Source organism: Stenella coeruleoalba, assembly GCF_951394435.1.
Source record: "Stenella coeruleoalba genome assembly, chromosome: 11".
In the NCBI taxonomy this organism is placed as follows: Eukaryota; Metazoa; Chordata; class Mammalia; order Artiodactyla; family Delphinidae; genus Stenella; species Stenella coeruleoalba.
Genome location: NC_137157.1, coordinates 20,424,766 through 20,445,654, shown reverse-complemented (window position 1 = coordinate 20,445,654; position 20,889 = coordinate 20,424,766). Strand labels below are relative to the sequence as shown.

General features: G+C 41.2%; 1 protein-coding gene across 1 annotated transcript in view; it reads right to left on the bottom strand.

Moving 5' to 3' along the window:
* SLC5A8 (solute carrier family 5 member 8) overlaps nucleotides 1–15,592 on the bottom strand; it is a 63,412-nt gene extending 47,820 nt beyond the window's left edge. The window contains exons 1-3 of the mRNA XM_079935853.1: nucleotides 14,731–15,592; nucleotides 7,922–7,987; nucleotides 5,854–5,905 (exon numbers count right to left, since the gene is read on the bottom strand). Of these exons, the coding sequence (XP_079791979.1) occupies nucleotides 5,854–5,905; nucleotides 7,922–7,987; nucleotides 14,731–15,081 (469 nt within the window). The 5' untranslated portion in view covers nucleotides 15,082–15,592. The remainder of the gene's footprint in view (nucleotides 1–5,853; nucleotides 5,906–7,921; nucleotides 7,988–14,730) is intronic.
* Nucleotides 15,593–20,889: the final 5,297 nt, after the last annotated feature.

Sequence of the window (20,889 nt, the reverse complement as noted above, 5' to 3'; positions counted from 1 at the left end):
ACTCTGAATCGCCAACACAATATTGAAGGAGAAGAACAAAGCTGGAGAACTGACTGTACCTGACTTCAAGACTTAATATGAGGACTTCCCTGGTGGCGCAGTGGTTAAGAATCCGCCTGCCAATGCAGGGGACACAGGTTCAATCCCTGGTCCAGGAAGAGCCCACATGCTGCAGAGCAACTAAGCCCATGTGCCACAACTACTGAGCCTGTGCTCTAGAGCCCGCGAGCCACAACTACTGAAGCCCGTGCGCCTAGAGCCCGTGCTCCACAACAAGAGAAGCCACCACAATGAGAAGCCCGTGCACCGCAATGAAGAATAGCCCCTGCTCACTGCAACCAGAGAAAGCCTGCACACAGCAACAAAGACCCAATGCAGGCAAAAGTAAAAAAATAAAACTAGGGCTTCCCTGGTGGCGCAGTGGTTGAGAGTCCGCCTGCGGATTCAGGGGACACGGGTTCGTGCCCCGGTCCGGGAAGATCCCACGTGCCACGGAGCGGCTAGGCCCGTGAGCCATGGCCGCTGAGCCTGCGCGTCCGGAGCCTGTGCTCCGCAACGGGAGAGGCTGCAACAGTGAGAAGCCCGCGTACCGCAAAAAAAAAATAAATAAATAAAAATAAAACTAAAAAGTAGAAAAGACTTAATATGAAACTAGAATAATCAAGAGAGTGTGATACTGGTGAAAGAATAGACAAATAGATCAATGAAAAAGAACAGAGAGCCCAGAAATATACCCCCATAATTAAAGTCAACTGATCTTTGGCCAAAGAGTAAAGTCAATTCAATGGGGCAAAGACAGTTTCTTCAACAAACGGTGCTGGAACAACAGGAGATCCACATGCAAAAAAAATGAATCTAGACACAGACCTTACACCCTTCACCAAGATTAAATCAAGATGGCTCATAGACCTATATATGATGTTGCCTTTTTAGATAAAACATCAAAGACACAATCTACGAAAGAAATAATTGATAAGCTGTACTTCATTAAAATTAAAAAACATATGCTCTGTGAAAGATAATATCAGATGAATTAGAAGATAAGCCACAGACTGAAAGAAAATTTTGCAAAAGACATATCTGATAAAGGCTTGTTCTCCAAATTATACAAAAACTCTTAAAACTCAACTGTAAAAAAAAAGCCTGATTTTAAAATGTACCAAAGACCTTAACAGACACCTCACAGAAGAAGATATATACATGGCAAATAAGCATATGAAAAGATGCTCCAAATCATATGTCATCAGGGAAATGTAAATGAAAACAAGAAACTTACTAGAATGGCCAAAATCTGGAACACGGACAACATCACACACTGGCAAGGATGTGGAGCAACATAACTCTTTCATACATTGCTGATAAGAATGCAAAATGGTAACAGCCATTTTGGAAGATAGTTTGGTGGTTTCTTACAAAACTGAACACATTCTTATCATCCCGCAGCTGCGCTCTTTGGTATTAACTCAAAAGAGTTGAAAACTGCATATGGAATAGTCTCTCCAAAAAGTAGAAATGAAGTCTGAGAAAGCTTCTAGATCTAGTTCACAAGAAATACAGTTCACCAAAATGACTCAATAAGAACAAGAAAATATGAATAACTCTATATTAAAGAAACTGAATCCATATACCAAAACCTTTCTATGAAAACAAACAAATATCAGGGCCAGATGCCCACACTGTGAATTCTTTCAAGCATTTAAGAAGGAAATACACAGTTTTATACAAACTCTTTCAGAAAACAGAGGAGGGAACACTTCCCAAATCATATAAAGCCAGTATAATTGATACCAAAATCCTGACAAAGACATTAAAGGAAAAGTAAATTTCAGGCCAATATTCCTCATAACCTGTAAAAATCCTTAACAAAATATTGGCAAATCAAATCCAGCAATTTATAAAAAGGTTAATACATTATGACCAAGTGAGGTTTATCCCAAGGATGAAAATTGGTTTAACATTTGAAAATCAATATAATTTTCTACATTAACAGTGCATTAAGACAAAGAAGAGAAATAAGAGGCATGCAGACAGGAAAAGAAGTAGTAAAACTGTCTCTATTCATAAACAACATGAAAACCATAAGGGATATGCCAAAAGCCTATTTGAATTAATGAATGTATTTAGCAAGTTCTCAGGATAGAAGATCAACATATAGAAGGCAATTGTATTTTTCCATACTTGCAAATGAATAATTAGAAAATGATATTATAAAACAATACCATTTACAATGGCATAAAAAACATCAATTACCTAGAAATAAATCTAAGAAATATGTACAAGACTTCAATATCAAAAACTAAGAAACATTACTGAGAGAAATTTTAAAAGGCCTGGGTAAACGGATAAATAGGCTATGTAATGGATTGGTAGAATATTTTCTTTTGTAAAGTGACGGGTCAAGTCTTTTGCCCACTTTTTGCTGGGTTATTTGTCTGTTTTGTATTCATTTTATTATTCTACGAGCCAGTAAACTCAACATCAACAGTCATCAGAAAAATACAAATTAAAACCACAATAAGATAATAGATCATACAACTAGAATGGCTACAATCGAAAAGACAAATACAAAATCTGTCAAGGACACAGAATAACTGGAACTCTCACACATCGTGGGGTGGGCATGCAAAATGATAGAACCACTTAGAAAAGCTATCTGGCAGTTTCTCGTAAATTTTTTACATGCACCTACCCTGTGCTGGGTCAGAATAGTGTGTATTTAACTGTATATTGCTTCCAGGTATTCATCCACTAAAAATGAAAACGTGTGTCAAAAAGCAAAGCAAGGGGCTTCCCTGGTGGCGCAGTGGTTGGGAGTCCGCCTGCCGATGCAGGGGACGCAGGTTCGTGCCCCAGTCCAGGAAGATCCCACATGCCGTGGAGTGGCTGGGCCCGTGAGCCATGGCCGCTGAGCCTGCGCGTTTGGAGCCTGTGCTCCGCAACGGGAGAAGCCACAGCAGTGAGAGGACTGCGTACTGCAAAAAAAAAAAAAAAAAAAAAAAGCAAAGCAAGACAAAACAAAACCTGTATAATAATGCGCTTAGCAGTCTTAATTCAAAATAGCCTAAAACTGGAAACAACCCAACATCCATCAACAACAGAATGGATAAACAGATTTTCGTAGATGTATATGATAAAATACTAGCAATAAAAAGGAATGAACTACTGATACATGTAGCAACATGAATGAATGCCACAAAAACATTTTGTTGAGCAAAAGAAACCAGATGCAGAAAGGCACTATATAAAATCTACGAACAGGAAAAACTAATTTATGGTGATGAAAACTGGCTGCTTGGAATGGAGGTGGCGATTCATTAGAAAGAATCAAAAAAATTTTTCTGGGATTTGATGATAGAAATATTGTATATCTTGAGTTGGGTGGTTGTCACACAAGTACACAAAATTGTTAAAATTCATCCAACTGTGCACTTAGGTTCTGGGCATTTTATTGTATATAAGCTACAATATATCTCAATAAAATATGGTTTTCGATTTTAAAAAGCAAGAAAAAGAAACGTAAGAGACAAATGAAATAATTACAATTACATGAAATTATCTGGATCCTGACTCTAACAAACACTGAAAAAAAAATCAGGGAAATCTGAACACTGACCTTATATTGATGACAGTAAGGTGTTAATGTTAATGTTTTAGAAACGATAAAGGTACAATTGTGTTTAAAAAACACATCCTGGACTTTCCTGGTGGCGCAGTGGTTAAGAATCCGCCTGCCAATGCAGGGGACAGGGGTTTGAGCCCTGGTCTGGGAAGATCTCACAAGACATGGAGCAACTAAGCCCATGCACCACAACTACTGAGCCTGTGCTCTAGAGCCTGCGAGCCGCAACTACTGAGCCTGTGCACCACAATCTCTGAAGCCCACATGCCTAGAGCCCGTGCTCCACAACAAGAGAAGCCACTGCAATGAGAAGCCTGCGCACCACAACGAAGAGTAGCTCCCACTCAACACAACTAGAGAAAGCCCATGTGCAGGAACGAAGACCCAATGCAGCCAAAAATAAATAAATAAATTTATTTAAAAAAAAACAAAAAACACACATCCTGGTACAAACGTCCAGTCATGGAATCCATAAGTCATCGGAATGTAATGTACAGCATGGTTAATAATACTGTATCGCATATTTTAAAAGTTGTTAAGAGAGCAAATCTTAAAAGCTCTCATCACAAGAAATTTTGTAACTATGTATGATGATGGATGTTAACTAGACTTATTGTGGTGATCACTGTATTATATACAAATATTGAATCATTATGGTAAACCTGAAACTAATATAATGTTATATGTTGATTATACCTCAATGAAAAAAGTATGTAAAAGACATACGGAATTCAGATGAAATGATAAAAGATCTCAGATTTACAGCAAAATAATCTAGTGAGGGAAATAGGAAGTGAATTAAACCAAGAGTTGATAATTATTAGTGTAGAGTTAAGGGTCCATTAGGGTTCAATACACTATTCTATTTTAGTGTATGTTTGAAGTTTTCTGTAATTAAAAAAAAAAGTTAAAAAAAATTGTATCTAGAGAATGTTAACTTCCAATTCAGCTAAACAAGTTTCTATGGAGTGTCTGTTGCACACCAAGTACCCTGTCTATGCTTGTGTCTACTCCCTTGGTACAGTAAAATACACAACTGGTACTCAAAGGGTCAAAATGCAGTCCTTGGATCCTAATTTACTCCTAGGGAGTGGCTCAATAAACTGATAAGAACAGAGTTCTTGAAGCACTGAAGGCAGTGCTTTCTCATGCCCAGAACTGTACTTTAAAACTCGAAAGCCAACATCTTTAGTTACACTTAAAGCCAATAGGTAACTTATGAAGTTTACAGTTCAGCTCTTTACATATGAAGTGATCCAACCATGATGTTGGTAATATTGACATGGAACAAGCCTGACATTCAGAATTCAATAGCACATTATATAATGGAGTTCTTCTTTGTAACAATACTGTTGTGCTTTATTATCTATGTATTATGAAATCAGGAAATTAGAATGTGGAGTTAGCTGGGGTTTTCCATTTTCCTTCTTTTTTTTTTCTTGTTTTCTTTGGGGTTGTTTGTCCATTTTATATTAACTGGAGGAACTGTACCACATTCTTCCCATCACAGAGTCCACTTGTCCATTTTACAAGGAAGTTTTAGAGATAAATTCACTTCTGATTGATAAGAATTCAGGGAACATGGAGTTCCCCTGAAGCCTTCTGAAGGTATGACTAACACACACATTTGCCACAATAAACAATCTCAGTTTCACAGCTATTATCTGCCCAAATCTAGAGAGTACAGTAATCTGCTGATCACTACAATCATCACACATTGGTTTATAGGGATACTATAACCATCTGTCCTTTGGTCACTAGGAGCAATCTGATATTTCAAATCACACAGATCTCTGTTTCTTGTATTTTGGACCACATTAGAAATGGGGAGAAGGAAAGTTTCTCTCCCTGCCAGATTTTACAACGGGACCGAGTCTGAGCTGAATAACACAGAAGCCTCTTGGAGATGGGCTCCAAGTTATAGCCACAAAGGGAGGAAGTGCAGTCTTTCATGATTTTGACTACAGGGGGCGTTCATTCTGAAGGGATGGAGAATGGCTGGTTGGCACATCCCAGAGAAACACTGCCCAGTGAAGTCTACAGATCTTTTGAAGCTATGATCCAGGAACCCAAAGAAGCTGCTAGTGTAGACACTGAACCCACCTGGCCCACCTCAAGCTGACGCAGGTTACTGGAAGCATTCCTGCACCTCCCCATCTCCCCAAAGATAGAATAAGGTCTGTTAAAAGTGAACCCCCGAATGAGAGTGACATATTGGTAACTCTAAAATGTACCTTGATTCAAAGCCAGGGCAGGGGCATAGATAACAATTCCAGTATACAAAATCTAGGGGGAAAAAGAAAACCAAATAAACGATATGAATTACAAAATGAAATATTGATATTTTTCTATAAATTTAATTATGAATTAAAACTACAGTTTCAATATACTTAATAAAATTTGCTTGTAACTTGAAAAATGTTATTTAAGTGAAGTTGACTCTCCTTTTCCATTTGTGGTGCGGTCATAGGTCACAAAAATCTTTTATGACCAATTTTGTGTAAAAATATGGACTTTTCATGTTGTACTTAGTGCGGATATTCACTGATACATCAATTCAAGTTTGAAATCAATTTACCTAGATCTAGAACGATTAGAAAGAGAGAAAGAATACAAATTTAAAAGGGGCTGCTTCCTCATTCATATGCTTTCAAGCTGTTGTTAATCACTGTATAATTAATTGGGAAAACAGTGAAAATTGTGGAACCTTGTTTGTAAAAGTTTGCATGACCACTAATTAAACAAAAGTGTAAATTTGCCCTAAAATTTCCTGGAAGCCAACAAAAATTCTATTCTACCTTTTAAATATTATTTATTATTTTTCATTCGTACACTTAACAAATATTTATTAATCTGGGGTACAACAGTAAGATAAATATGCTCTTTTTTCTCAGAATACCATTTTCATTGCATTTGATCTTTCAAATACATAGAAGCTAATTCTATGATTACTGTATAAAACATAAGAAAAAAATGTTATATAGTAGTTGAATGATTAAATTGCATGAGTGATCTATGGAAGTAAGTCTTTCAAATAGCAGATTCTAAAGCTCCCCTCTTTTTTGCAAGAATGAACTAGCTTTTCACAGTCATTATTCTGTCCAAGTTAAAGATTTGAAAATGTGACCACAGGCCACCTTCCTAACATTTGTCTCCACTTTTTCATTTCTGTTGGCACTTCTAACGATGATCCAAAGTGTCTGAACTCCGCTGTCGAATGCGAGCTACCAGCCTCAGCTCTGTGTCAGAATGTCTACCAGACCCCAGAGGGCTCTTTCCTTTTATACTGCAAGCGTTAAGGACAGATACAATTTAAGTTACATAATTTACAAAGATGTAAAATGGAGTCAAGTTAAATAATTGCAAAGGCACTCTGTCCTGCTGTAGCAAATGTTTGGGTAGCTTTTGAATGGAGAAATGGAATTATAAAAACGGATGAGAATGAAAACTCCTTCCTGGACCTCCGTTATCAAACTCATTCTTAAAGCACTTAGCCGCCAAGAGGAAGATAGGTCTAAATAATGTGACAATGATAGCGATAAGCCTCCAGCAGCCTGGACGAAGGGTGGGAAGCGTTCTCTGTCACTAATTGCTTGGCAAATCTTTGCTTTCCATTTGTGCCAAGCAGTAAATCTACACTCGCACATTCTTGAAGTACTGGATTGTGTAGTTGGCTTTAAAAACTCCTCCAGAGTGCATGATTTTGTTGTTTTATATCAATGAGTACATCAGTTGGGTTTTACAGTTCGATTTTTAAAAGAGAGCACTGATTCATTTTTTAAAGTATGCTTTCAAACAAAGAAAATTATTACCTAATGTCTTCCTATGTCAGTTAATTTTTCCTATTAAGTTTATTGCTCAACATGTTGCAAAATACTATGAAACGTACAACTTGTTTTCCCTTTATTACAATTCCTACTATCAGCTACTACAGTTCCTTCAAATATCTTTGTCATCTTAGTAATGCCCTTACTGTCACTTTGGTGGGGACAGAGGGAGGTGTAAGAGGGAAAACCATACTTTCCTAAAGTAACATAAGTGTTGCTTGATCAATATACTATTCCATGTTTACTTAAATCATTCTGTTTTCCCAGGAAGTAATGCATTTGCTGAAACACTGTTCAATGATCTTAAGGATTAATGTTATGTAGTGACAAGTGTTTTTCCTTTTTTGTTTCCTCCTATTTTCAACATCCCTTTTTTATCTTTCATGTATTTACCAAATAAGCTTGACCCAGATCCCTTGTTTAAAAACACTGTACATGAAAAAAAGAGAAAATAAATGAACTGAGGGTTACTTACCGTTTGAACAATGAAGAGGATTGTTCCACAGAGACGAACATATTTGTTAAATCGAAGTCCTAAATACTGTTTCCAAAAAAGGAAAAATGGTTAATATGTAAAACTTCTGGACACTTTTTAAAAACCAGCAGCTTAAGAAGTAAAGGAGTTAGAAATTTAAAGCAACTTCATAACTAATTCGTATTCTGCACTCCTATTTCACTGTTATTTTAAATTACATAGAGAAAAATTGACCCTTGCTTTAGAGTACTGTTCAATGGGTTTTAACACAGAACAGCTCCATCACCCACAGGAAACTCCATCAAAAGTTTCTCCTTTCTTGCTCCTTTGTAGTCAAACCCTCCTCTCACCCCTAAACCTTGGCAATCACTGACCTGTTCTCCATCCCTACGAGTTTTGCCTTTTGCAGAATGTCATACCAATGGAATTATATTCTGCATTTTTAGAATGAGCAAAGTGTTGTCCTCCCCTTTCTCTTGGTATCTACCCAATACATTTCCTTTGATACACTTAGGGAATCAACCCTTTCCCACTTCAGGCAACTATGGAATTGACAATCAAGGTGCCCAGCCTAGGCCAAAAGATAGTCACAGGACCCATGTTCAGCCAATCAGCTTCTCTTCTCAATGGGTATTTGAATCTTAGAGGCAAGATAGAAAGACAGAAAATGATTGGAGCAGAAGCAGACTGATCCTGACAGGGTGGCCTGAAGAGGCTGCCCTCCCTTCTGTCCTTTTCAAAGTCTGTTTGCTCAGCTTTTCCACCTATGCTATGAGCTACTCCCATATCCTTACAATAAAAAATTTTAACTTAAATCAGCCTAAGTAAGTTTCTGTTCAGAGCCAAGCGTGACATCTGCGGTATCTTATAATATACAAGCCTACCTCATTTTATTGCACTTTGCTTCTTTGTTCTTCACAGGTACTGCATTTTTTTACAAATTGAAGGTTTCTGGCAACCTTGTGTGAAGCAAGTCTATCGGTTCCATTTTCCCAACAGCATTTGCTCACTTCATGTTTCTGTGCCACATTTTGGTAATTCTTGCACTATTTCAAACTTTTCATTATCATTATACTTGTTATGGTGATCTCTGATCAGTGATTTTTGATGTTACTATTACAAAAAGATTACGACTTGCTGAAGGCTCAGATGATGGTCAGCATTTTTTAGCAATAAGATACTTTTAAATTATGGTACGTACATTGTTTTTTAAACATAGAGCTATTGTACACTTAACAGACTACAGCATAGTGTAAACATAACTTTTATATGCACTGGAAAAGCAAAAAATTCATGCAACTCGCTTTATTGCAATATTCCCTTTATTGTGGTGGTCTGGAACTGAACCTGTAATATCTCTGAGGTATGTCAGTGGTGTGCTTATCTCCAATATTATAGATCATAATGTATTACAGAGTTAGAATCCTAGGATTTTAGAGCTGGAAGGAAGCCGGGGTCCAAGACATTCTTTAAGTTGAATATTATTACTACATATAGAGAGAATTCTAAGGCTGACAGTAGTCTTTTCATATAGCAGAAAAAATGAGGGAGGAAAAACTGACATTAGGTAAATATCAGAGGAAAAGACACCAGATATTTTTGCTTCATAATCACAGCTAACATTTATAGAGTATTTGCTGCATGCCCTGTCCTCCCAACAACTCCATGAGGCAGTTACTATGCATAAGTGCATGTTGGAAACCAGCACACTGGGGCACAGAGAGAATACCAAGGCTGCAACCTAATAATTGCTGGAGACACAATGCAAATCTAGGATCATTTGATGCCAAACTCTGTGCACCTAACCACTCTGTTATTCAAAATAACAAGAAAACTGCCCATGTGTCTAAGATCCATCCAGAGTGAGTGAGTGGCACTGACACATAATACGACGTCCTAAAATAACTGATGAGTAATGAATATACAATGCAGTGCAGTGAGTGCTCTGGGGCAAGAGTTCCAGCCCTTGTTCCAGCCTTACTCTTGACTCCACGAGCTTGGGACACTCTAAATCTCAAGTTCTTCCTTTTGAAAATGTGGATCATAGTAATCATTCTTTCCCCACTTACTCTGCAGGATTTTGGAGACTATCAAACGATGTAAACGGATGGGGAAATGTTGTAAACTGTTCACTTAAGAGTTAGGACATTAAGAAGCTGGTAACCAAATCCATAGGCCTAAGAATTTAAATCTCAGTGATTTACATAAGTCGAAATCATCCACGTATATTTTGGAAGACTTTTTAGAAAACCCAAGAAGTGTCTTGAAGCATGGGAACAGAGCTGTGTTATTTCTTCTGAGTTGTTTTAGTAAAACTCTATTAAAAATAAATGTCCATGAATTGACAGAGAAGTCTTTGCCTTTTCTAGGTACGTGTATTCATGCTGCTGGAGACTAAAGAAAACTGAAGAGGAAAATGTGATGGAGGTAAGAATGTAGCAAGTTGAACAACAACAACAACAACAAAAAAATATATATATACACAATACTAACTCAAGACAGAACCAAGAATTCTATCACTATCTCAGTGTTGAATGAAAAAAGTGCACAACCTAAAAGTTGAGAATTATGTTTTATTCTGAGGCCATACTGAGGACTATAGCCCAGGGTGGCAGCCTCTCAGACAGCTCTGAGGGTCTGTTCCAAAGAGGTAAGGGGGGAGCCAGGATACATAGGGGTATTTGCTGGGAAACAAAACAAAACAAAACATGTAGTTGAACATCAAAAGATTACTGCTAATCACAAAGAACTCACGAAGTTAATGATTTTAGTGCTTTTCTGTGTATGGGAAAATGCAAGAGTCTGAGCTTACTGAAAGCCTTCCTTTCATATACATCTTATCTATCTAGGGCCAGTATCCTATTTTTCTCCATCCTGGATTCCCCTCAGGGTGCACCATGGGGGGTGGCTGCAGTGGCTGATGGCTTGGTGGCCACAACATCCTTTGTTTACCGAATGGCAGGGGACAGTCTTGTCCATCTCAGATACTGGGCTGCTAAAGAGATACCTAAAGATCAAGTCACTGATCAGTAGGCTCAGAGAATAGCTCTAGGATTTCTAGACAAAACCACAGAATAAGAGTAGGTGTCTATGTTACCAAGCAGGACCCTATGGTACCTTCCTGGGACAGACCCCTGCCCCCATGTCCTCTGCCTGCCTCTTGTTTATAGAACAGCTGTAGTCTTCCAGGCCTCCCCTGAGTCACAAAAGCCTGGCTCAAGAATTAATGATTGAAAGGGTGTGAGCATGTAGTGACAAAGGAGCAGATGGGCCAGGAGAACTAGTAACAATTCAAACAGTAAATCAGCAATATGGCAGTCACAGAATCTTTAGTTCCTCCCCAAAGTACCAAGATAACAGTATCTGATGCACATTTCCTGAGTTGTTTTACAGATGCTAAAACCTCCATCAGATGGAAGAAGTTAATTAATTGATGACCATGAGCATGTAGCCCCAGACCTACTGGAGCCTGAGGATTGAAAATGTTAACCCCTGTGACACTACCCTATCACCTCCCCACCAATCTATCAGAGAATCGCGCACAAGGTGGTCACATACTGTGACTCCCCTCCCTCACCTTGCCTTTAAAAATGCTTCCCTAAAACCCACTGGGGAGTGGAGGATTTTTTTATCATTAGCTGCCCCAGACTAATAATAAAAGCTGCACTTTCCTCCACCGCAACCTGGTGTCAGTAGATTGGCTTTACTGCGCATGGACGAGCGGACCCAAGTTTGGTTCAGTCACACCTATAGTCAGTTGAGATCTCTCATAGTCCTCAGGACTTTGAATAACTTAGGGACACTAAGATTTCTATTGATTTTTTTTAAAAGAGAGAGAGAGAGAGAGAGAGAGAGAGAGAGAGTTTGGGCAACGTAGTTCAAACACATTGATTTTGCTGGATCCAGAAACATCCTGAAGAGATGGTGAATGCAGTTGGGCTCCTGCATATTTCTTCTCTGTGAATCTGGAAGTCGCTATACACCTACCAGGACTACACCTTGAAGGCAGTGATAAATAGATATCACAAATGCTTCTGAACAGCCAATTGTAGCTAACAATCTGGAACTAGGGAAAGATTTCATACTTGCACAAGAATGCCAGGGTATCTCAATGCTGGACTTCTTATTCTGTATAGTTGATTCCACCTCTCAGCATAAAACAAACAAAATATGCCACAAGAAAGTGTTTTCCATGACCAACTGCCAGGGACATAGCATGTTACCTAACTTCCCTGTCCCCGGTGGCCTGGCATCCCCTAGGCGTGGACACCCCCAGTGTGTCCACAGCCCATTTTGCCTGCACCATTCTAAACTCCACGCAGGGTTATAACACTCACTGGAGCCTTCAGAAGCAGCCAGTATGCACCACTGCACAGCCTCTAGGCATGTGTCCACTTTGCTTCAGGCTCTCTTGTGTAGCTTAACTTACTCGGAATCTCTGTCTGCAAAATGGGGCTCTCACAGTATAAGAATTATTTTGAGCATTGAGTCAGATAATGTATGTCAAACAGGCAACCCAGTGCCCAGCCTGTATTAAGCATTCAGTAAACGTTTGCTTTTTGCCATTTTTAGCTGGAACTCTGCTAACTTAGCCTCCACCGCTGCAAATGTGTGGGAAATCTGCTTCTGGTTGAGTTAACGTTTGCTCACCCGAAGAGGCACAGGTCAGTGATTATGAGAGGAGCATTCACCTATGGGGACTGAAGTCCTCTTGCCAGGTTCTTCAAACCCTTTCTGGGTTTTGGAGTTGGTTAACTACAGATCAGAGCTCACGGACTCGAAATGCCTACAGATCTCATCAGGTAAAATACACCAACTGGATCAGCCAGGCGTTCATATATTACCAGGTTGATATATTCCTCATATCCATTAAGAAATATGTCCTCTGACATCTCCCTCAAAGCAAGAACTCCCTTCAGTCCTTTCCATTTTCCCTTTTGCATTTTTGTTTTGTTTTGTTTTGTTTTTGCGGTATGCGGGCCTCTCACTGTTGTGGCCTCTCCCGTTGTGGAGCACAGGCTCCGGACGCGCAGGCTCAGCGGCCATGGCTCACGGGCCCAGCTGCTCCACGGCATGTGGGATCTTCCCGGACCGGGGCACGAACCCATGTCCCCAGCATCGGCAGGCGGACTCTCTACCACTGCGCCACCAGGGAAGCCCCCTTTTGCATTTTTGATAAAGACCTAAATGCAGATAGATTTCTCTACCATAAGAAAGTAACCATGCAGATACAATGAAGAGACCTCAATATAGAAATTAATAGGGAATGAGAGAAACGGCTTTAAAGTGGGGTTCCTGTTGCCACAGGGAATGTGGGCCCAGTGTCACTAGTCTTTTAAGTTCCAGAAGAAGTCAGAATCTGGAATTTTCTTTGACTTCTCATCATTAAATGCTAAATTAATTTTTTTTCAAAACATTATAAGGGTCAACAGCAACAAAAAAGACCTAAAACTGAGTTTGTCTGGGGTAATCAGTTTGTCACTTTTGAGCAAAACAAAGAAACTCTACCCTGCTCACTTCTGGGGCGATGACTAAACCCTCTCAAACACCATGACCAGAGTGCAAAGAAGGCAGTGCTGCACCAGGGGCACCTCACCCTGCAATGAGTTCACTAGAGCCCAGGCAGTGTGTCACCAACACTTGTTGTGCCATTGGGGCCCATCCCCAGCACCAGTTGAACCAGCCTCACTAAGAAACCACCATCCAGTGGCTCTGGGTTGGGGCAAACACTACATGGACTCGAGGACAAGGTGGCTGCTGAGAATGAGGCTCGGGGTCCCTGGATAACGGTCTGTCAGAGAGACCACTTCTGCAGGTTTGTCCATGGAACTCATGGAACTGGGCCCGACCACTCCCCTAAACTTTTATCCTCCCCTGACACTCCCATTCAACAGCTCTTTAAACTAAACCAAACATTCACACTATCTTTGCAAAGCCCTTTCTGGCAGACGATTTGAGAAAATTTATAACCAGGGGACCTGTGCAATTAGAAAGATGGTTTCCCTTAATCATCTCTCCACAGAGAGAGAAGGCGGAGATGCTTAAGAACTCTGCAGCCAAATTTTCCTAGTGATCCCAAGGGAACAATCTCTACCACCATCACCCCAATACTTACGGTCAACATTTACTCAGCACTTACCCTGTGCCAGACACTATTCTAAATGCTGCCCTTGCATCATCTCATTTAATCCCCCCAACAACCAGATGAGGTAGGTGGTATAATTATTCCCATTTTGAGACTTAGAAAGAGGCACAAAAGGTTAATTAAGTCAGCCAAGGTTACCCAGCTAGTAAGCATAGAATCTGGTCTCAAACACGAGATTCGGAACCTTAACCATGTGAGTGCCTGACTCTCCGCGGAAGCCATGTTTGCGAGAGGGATGGAGGGGAGAGGACCCGTACTTCCTGGAAAAGTGAGTGGACTGAGGACCTGGAATGAGGGGATTCCTTTCAAGGAGGAGGAGCTGAGACTTACCCTTCCCCAAGATAACAAGTTGAAAAATCTTTCCCCTTGACTTGGAATCAAAGATGTTAAAGCAGAAATGGCCTTACTGAGCACTAGTCCAAATAACTCCGTTTACCCTGGGAGCCTCTCTCTTCCCCTGAGCTCATGAATGTTAAGTCCCGAGATTATTTTTCGCCTTTACAGGACACCTCTCCCTAAAAGGGGCGGGCAGAAGAGGTGATGGATATGAACGGAGAGAGACTTGGATGTGGTGGTGAGCCTGCCCCCAGGAAAATCCCTCCAGGAGCTGAAAAGTACTCCCCTCACCCCATCACCTCTCCCCGGGCCCTCCCTCACCCTGTACCTCGTTGGTGCTGGTAATTCCCAGTTTGTAGAATACCGGGAGGAAGACCTCCGCGCTGAGGACCACCACAAAGAAGTAGGTGATGGCAAAGATGCTGAATATGGCCCCAAAACGGTAGACTTCGGAGGGGGTGCCCAGGACCGTGACAGCCGACATGAAGCTGGCGGTGAGGGACATCGCCACGGGCACGGCGGTCATACTGCGGCCGCCCATCAAGAAGTCTTTGGAGGTCTGCTGGCCGCCCCCCGCGAAGGCGTAGTAGATGCCGACGGCGGCCGAGATGAGCAGCATCCCGGCGAACACTAAGTAGTCCCACACCACGAAGGTGCCGATGCCCCGCGGCGAGACCATGGCCGCGCGGTTGCCGGGGCCCTGCGCGTAAACTGGAGGCTCCGCGGCTCGCAGCCGGAGCCGGAACTTCACCTGCGCGCCCTGCGCTCACTTATTCCCGAGCCGCGCGCGGCGGGCGTGGCGCCCTAAGGGGATTAGAGGCGTCAGGCAGGTGTCGGTCCCCGCCGGCACCCAGCGTCTCGCGAAAGGGAAAGGAGGGTACGCTCTGGCAGCAGCCCCTGCGCCCACCGCAGCCAGCAGAGCCCCCCGAAATGGGACTTCGGGGACCCGACCACCAGGTGCCAGGCCAGGGTGGCTCCCCGAGGGCCGCGGACACCTGGGCAGGTGAACTTGGAGCTTCCAGCCGCCTCTGGAGAATCCTCAAGGAGCGCCCAGACAATTTTATCAAGTGGCACCCGAGGGAACGCACTATTTAAATGAGCAGGCGACCTATGGGAGAGGTGGGTCGAAGGGCAATTGTCACGCCTTTATTTTTTTTAACATCTTCATTGGAGTATAATTGCTTTACTACGGTGTGTTACTTTCTGCTTTATAACAAAGTGAATCAGCTATACTTATACATATATCCCCATATCTCCTCCCTCTTGCATCTCCCTCCCATCCTGCTATCCCACCCCTACAAATACCGTTTGCTAACACGCCTTTACTTTTAGCTTTCCAGTTCAATAGACCGGGTCCTTACGGGAAGATACACCTGGAATTTTTCGATTGCCTTACGTGATAAATTGATGGGCGATTCGGGTGACAGTGTGCAGTGAGCTGAGGACCCGGTCCTTAGGCATGTAAGCAGTTATAAAGGAGAGGAACAAGTCTGTGCTACTGGTTGCCTGCGCTTTCATTCAACAAACAATTTTGATTCCCAACAGTCTCTCCTACAAATGATAGTTGTTATAATACCAGAAATATTTAATAAGCCTACTATTTAATAAGCCTTACCATGTGACATATAACATGCTTGGCACCTTGTACATTAGCTAGTGTAATTCTTACTATTACCCTTGATATAGAAATCATCTCCATTTTTCAAAAAAGGAAGCTGGCCAAAACACTTTCCCAAGGAAATGGTAGAGATTAAGATTTTTAATCCAGGTCTGTTACAGAATTTGTTCTCTTAATCACAATGCTATACCTTTGTAGAGTACAAATGTAGACACATGTTAAATGTAGGCACAAAGATGTACACCTAAATGAAGATACCTGAAAGCATATGGAAGACAAGATCATTTCCGGTAGTAGCACTCAGTATTTTAAGTGGCTTGCCTTGAAATATTACTAACAACACGAGTCATGCCTGTAAAGCAACGTGATCCTCAGGTTTTTCTTCTAAGAGGCCCTCTGGCCAAATAAGCCCTGGCATAGGTGTATTTCAAGCCATCCTTGTTCATCTTCATGCATCTTTATAATTTAGCAGTTGACCCTTGGTAAACAGAATGCATTTAGCCCAGCCTAGTATGTGAAGAAAGCTATATCAGACTATTTTTTTGTAAACTGACGTTATGTGTATAACACTTTTGAAAGGAAATAAAGAAGGAAATATAAGCTAAATCCAAGTAATTTAATTATTTAAACAACTACATGGTTTGGAATTATGTCCCAACTGTGTGAAATTTACTATGTTTGCACTATAATATTATGACTCTCTTGGACAGAGACAGTATTTTCTCCTACTGTCACCACCTGGAGCTCAAACTCTCACCATGAAACAGCACCATAAAAGTTATAGCATCCACTACATCTGGGGTTCTTCCATCTCCACACAAACTATAGTGCTTTACTTTACGACCCCTCCCAAGATTCACTGTGCGCTGCCAGTGTACTCTACCCCCATTAGCGTCCTGCCAGAGGATTAAGTGAGATGATATGTTCTCCGGAGATGATGGCCTCTGATTGTATGGAGAGAGAGGCATTTTGGTGGAAAACACCCAGACAACAGAGTGTTGGCTGTCCAATTCTCTGATGATGGGAGATGTTATGACTTTGAACCCAGCATAGTAGTAGTAGTTGTGGGGAGGACAAGAGGTCTTCCCACCTACTTTTAGGGAAACATTTCCTTTTAAAAATGCACCACGATGCATGTTTTTAGTCCAGTTAAATGTGACTTCCTAGCAATTCATCCTACATTTTCTGGCCCTTGACCAGCTCTCAGACACCTTTTCCTACCACTTCTTTTCTCCATTTACTCTACTCCAGCCACATTATCTTCTCACTGTTCCTGGAACATGCCAAGCCTGTTTCTGTCTCAGGGCCTTTGCATGTGTTGCATCCTCTGCCTTGAATGCTCTTCTTCCAGATATCACCATGACTCTGACCTTCACTTCATTCAGGTCAAATGTCATCTCCTCCAAAAACCTTCCCTGCCCATTCCATCTATCGCTTTCTACTCCCTTACCTTGTTTTTTGTTTTTTTTAATATACAAATACAATCTGACATAGTTCTTTGTTTATCTTGTTTGTAGTCTGTCTTCTCCCACTGGAATAGAAGCCCCATGAAGGCAGGGACTTTCTCTCTCTTTCGTTCATCACTATACTCCCTGGGTCTAAAACCTGGTACATGGTAGTTATTTTAAAAAATATTTGTTGACTATGTGAATAGACAAAGGAAGGGATTATTAGGAAATTCTCTCAAATAAATTGACTCAGTCTTGGGTTTTAATGTTGCAAATTTCATCTTTTTTCTGTGTTTCATAGACATTTTGGAGGAAAAATGAGTGAAGCTACATCAGGAACTACTTTTTATTTTAAAGCTACATTTAGACCTACAGCAGTTATCTTTATCATTATGATTTTTTTACCCATTTTATCAATTAATATTGCATTTGGCTGAGAACGACAGGAACCAAAATAACGATGGTATAAGCAAGATAAATGTTTACTTCTCTTTCACACTTAAATATGTCCAAAGATAAGTAGCTGAGGATTGAGGTGGGGAGAGGGGTGAGGCTACATGAAATGATTTGGGATCCAAACTCCTCTCTTACAGTTCTACCATCCTCAGATTTGATTTCCATCTCAGCAAGAGGAAGGAAAGGGCTGCTTAGGGTATGTCCACATCCTTCAAGGACATTTCCCGTCAATTTTATGTGACAGTTCCACTTATATCTCATTGAATAGAACTTAGTCACATGGTCACATCTAGTTGCCAGAGAGACTGGGAAATGAAGTCTTTGTGCTAAGGGGCCACGGGCCAAACTAAATTTGGGGGCCCTACTTCTAAAGAAGAAGAGGAGAATAGACACTGGGGGATGGCCAGCAGTCTCTGCCACATCTAACTTAACCACAACCTTCACCAAACAAACTTCTTTCTCAGAGTTTGCCAGGAATGTTTATTATTTCCCCATGGGTCATCCTTAGCTGACAAAGTTAGAAGTCTTCAGGTTTAAAAACACAAATCAACTGTGCCAATGACTAGTTCCTACCTTACCCTTCTCTACTTCAAGTTGATAGTCTCTGGTTTTTCCTCTTGTTTTGACAAACAGCTATTCTCTCCTCAAGAAACCACTCAGAAGACCCCTAACACTAGGGCCACACAGAAGCAGACAGGAGCGCGAGTGAAGTGGCTGACTCAGAATGGGGGACACAGAGGGACGCTGCGGTGCCTGGTCACAGCGGGCTACCCCTTACTCAGTCGCTCACAGCCCTGAAGAAAGCATTTCTCAAGTGCATTTTGGCATGTGATCTGCTGGTTTTATAATCAATGTGCATTGATTTTAGGAACACACTTAGTACACAGGATGTTGTAAAGTCAAAGCTCATTAAGATTAGGTACAAGCACTATCCCCAACTGTCTTGTTATACAGACTACATTCTTTTAAGGAAGAGTCATGGCAGTAATAGGAAACACTTCCCGTGATACGCAAAATGTTGCAATGACATCCGTTGTAATGGGATTATATTTGTGTCAGACACTTGGTGAAGGAAGGACAGGATTTCAAGCTCACAGAAATTCTAAATACAAGGCTATGATAAAGATTGGTTTGGGGGACTTCCCTGGTGGTACAGTGGTTAAGAATCTGCCTGCCAATGCAGGGGACACGGGTTCAAGCCCTGGTCTGGGAAGATCCCACATGCCGCGGAGCAACTAAGCCCGTGCACCACAACTACTGAGCCTGCACTCTAGAGCCCACGAGCTGCAACTACTGAGCCCGCGTGCTGCAACTGCTGAAGCCCGCATGCCTAGAGCCCGTGAACCACAACAAAGAGAAGCCACTGCAATGAGAAGCCCATACACCGCAAGGAAGAGTAGCCCCCGCTCGCTGCAACTAGAGAAAGCCTGCGCGTAGCAACCAAGACCCAATGCAGCCAAAAAATAAATTAATCAATTAAAAAAAAAAAGATTGGTTTGGGAACAAATAATATTTAAAATTATTAACAAGTCAGCAGTTAAGAAAGTTACATGAGCTGCCTTCAAGTTTAAAACATCATTGGCTTATGGCCTAAAAGTTACTTTAGTTTATAAACCAGGTCCCTCCCTAAATAAGGTAAATAATATTAGCTATAGGGTAGAAGGTCTCACTTTTTTTGTTTCTCTCCAGAGCTTTCCTACTGAGTTCACTTTTATCCCTCTCACTAATCAGTGTACTTATAAACATATAAAAATATATAATAAGCTTATTCATGCAATGCCTTATAACTGCACAGTTTATTCAGGTTTTAGAAGTATATTCACATTTAATATTTTGTGAAAAACAGCAACTTAAACCACAATAGGTTTATATTACACCTTTTTCCCAGTCCCATTTATGGTATGTTTTAAAAATATTTCAAAATAAACTTTTTCCCCAGAAAAGTAATCGGTGGCCCTGAAAATTGGTGGCCTACTACATCTGAAGGCTCTAGATATAGATGGTTAACAGAGCCAAACAGGTTTCCTTGGAGTGAAATGATGTTTGGTACTCCTATTACTCACCTCACACTGCTGGGAACATGTCTATTTACCATTTATCCTGAAACAAGGAAATAAGAAATTTATATTGAAAATTACAGCACTGTATTATTAGTTGCTTCACACATGTTTTTGTCTTCTGTAGAAATATAAGAGTTTTTCTGAATGGCCTCTTTAATTTTTTTTAAAGCAGAGTAGCTAGGGAGGTCAATGGGAACAGACTGACACTTGCTGGTAATTACGCTCAAGTGGAAAAAGGACCTAGAATGCGCTGACACGGGTCATAGCTCACGCGAGGAACTCAAACCTTCACAAGAAGACAACCATCCCCACTCACCTTGGCACATGCCTCCCCCCTAGTTTTCTCTCCCATCTATGGTTCTGTATAAATGCTCTCACCCCCACCTCCTCTTGGGTGAGATGGGTGATAAGAGTCTCACCCATCATTAAAGGTGGACTCAATTTTCAACATTCTTCATGAAATAGTTCACTATTCCTAATCCTACCAGCCCACAACCAGATGTACTCTCTCCCTGCCTTGAGCACTTTTACCATGTTTGTACTGCATTTTTGGCCTTCGTACTGGTATGGTCTTGCAGTCGTTTTAATCAAGGCTATTAATGCAGGATAATCTCATAGATTCCATGAGTCCAAAAGCAGGAACTAGAAAGCCACTCTACATACCTGCTCCATTTTCCCCTCTCTCTCCAGATGGGTTTTCTCTGCACTGCCACAGTTATAGGGCCAGAAATGTCCAAGCCAGTGCTTATATGCCCTTAATTCAGTAAACAACAGAGGTTGATTAGCACCTTTGAATCTTAATTCTCAATCCCTTGGAGAGGAAATATGATTGGTGCAGCTTAGGTCCCATGTCTCTGGACCCCAATCCCATCAGCGGTGGCCGGAAGGGCAGGGTTCCCATTGTG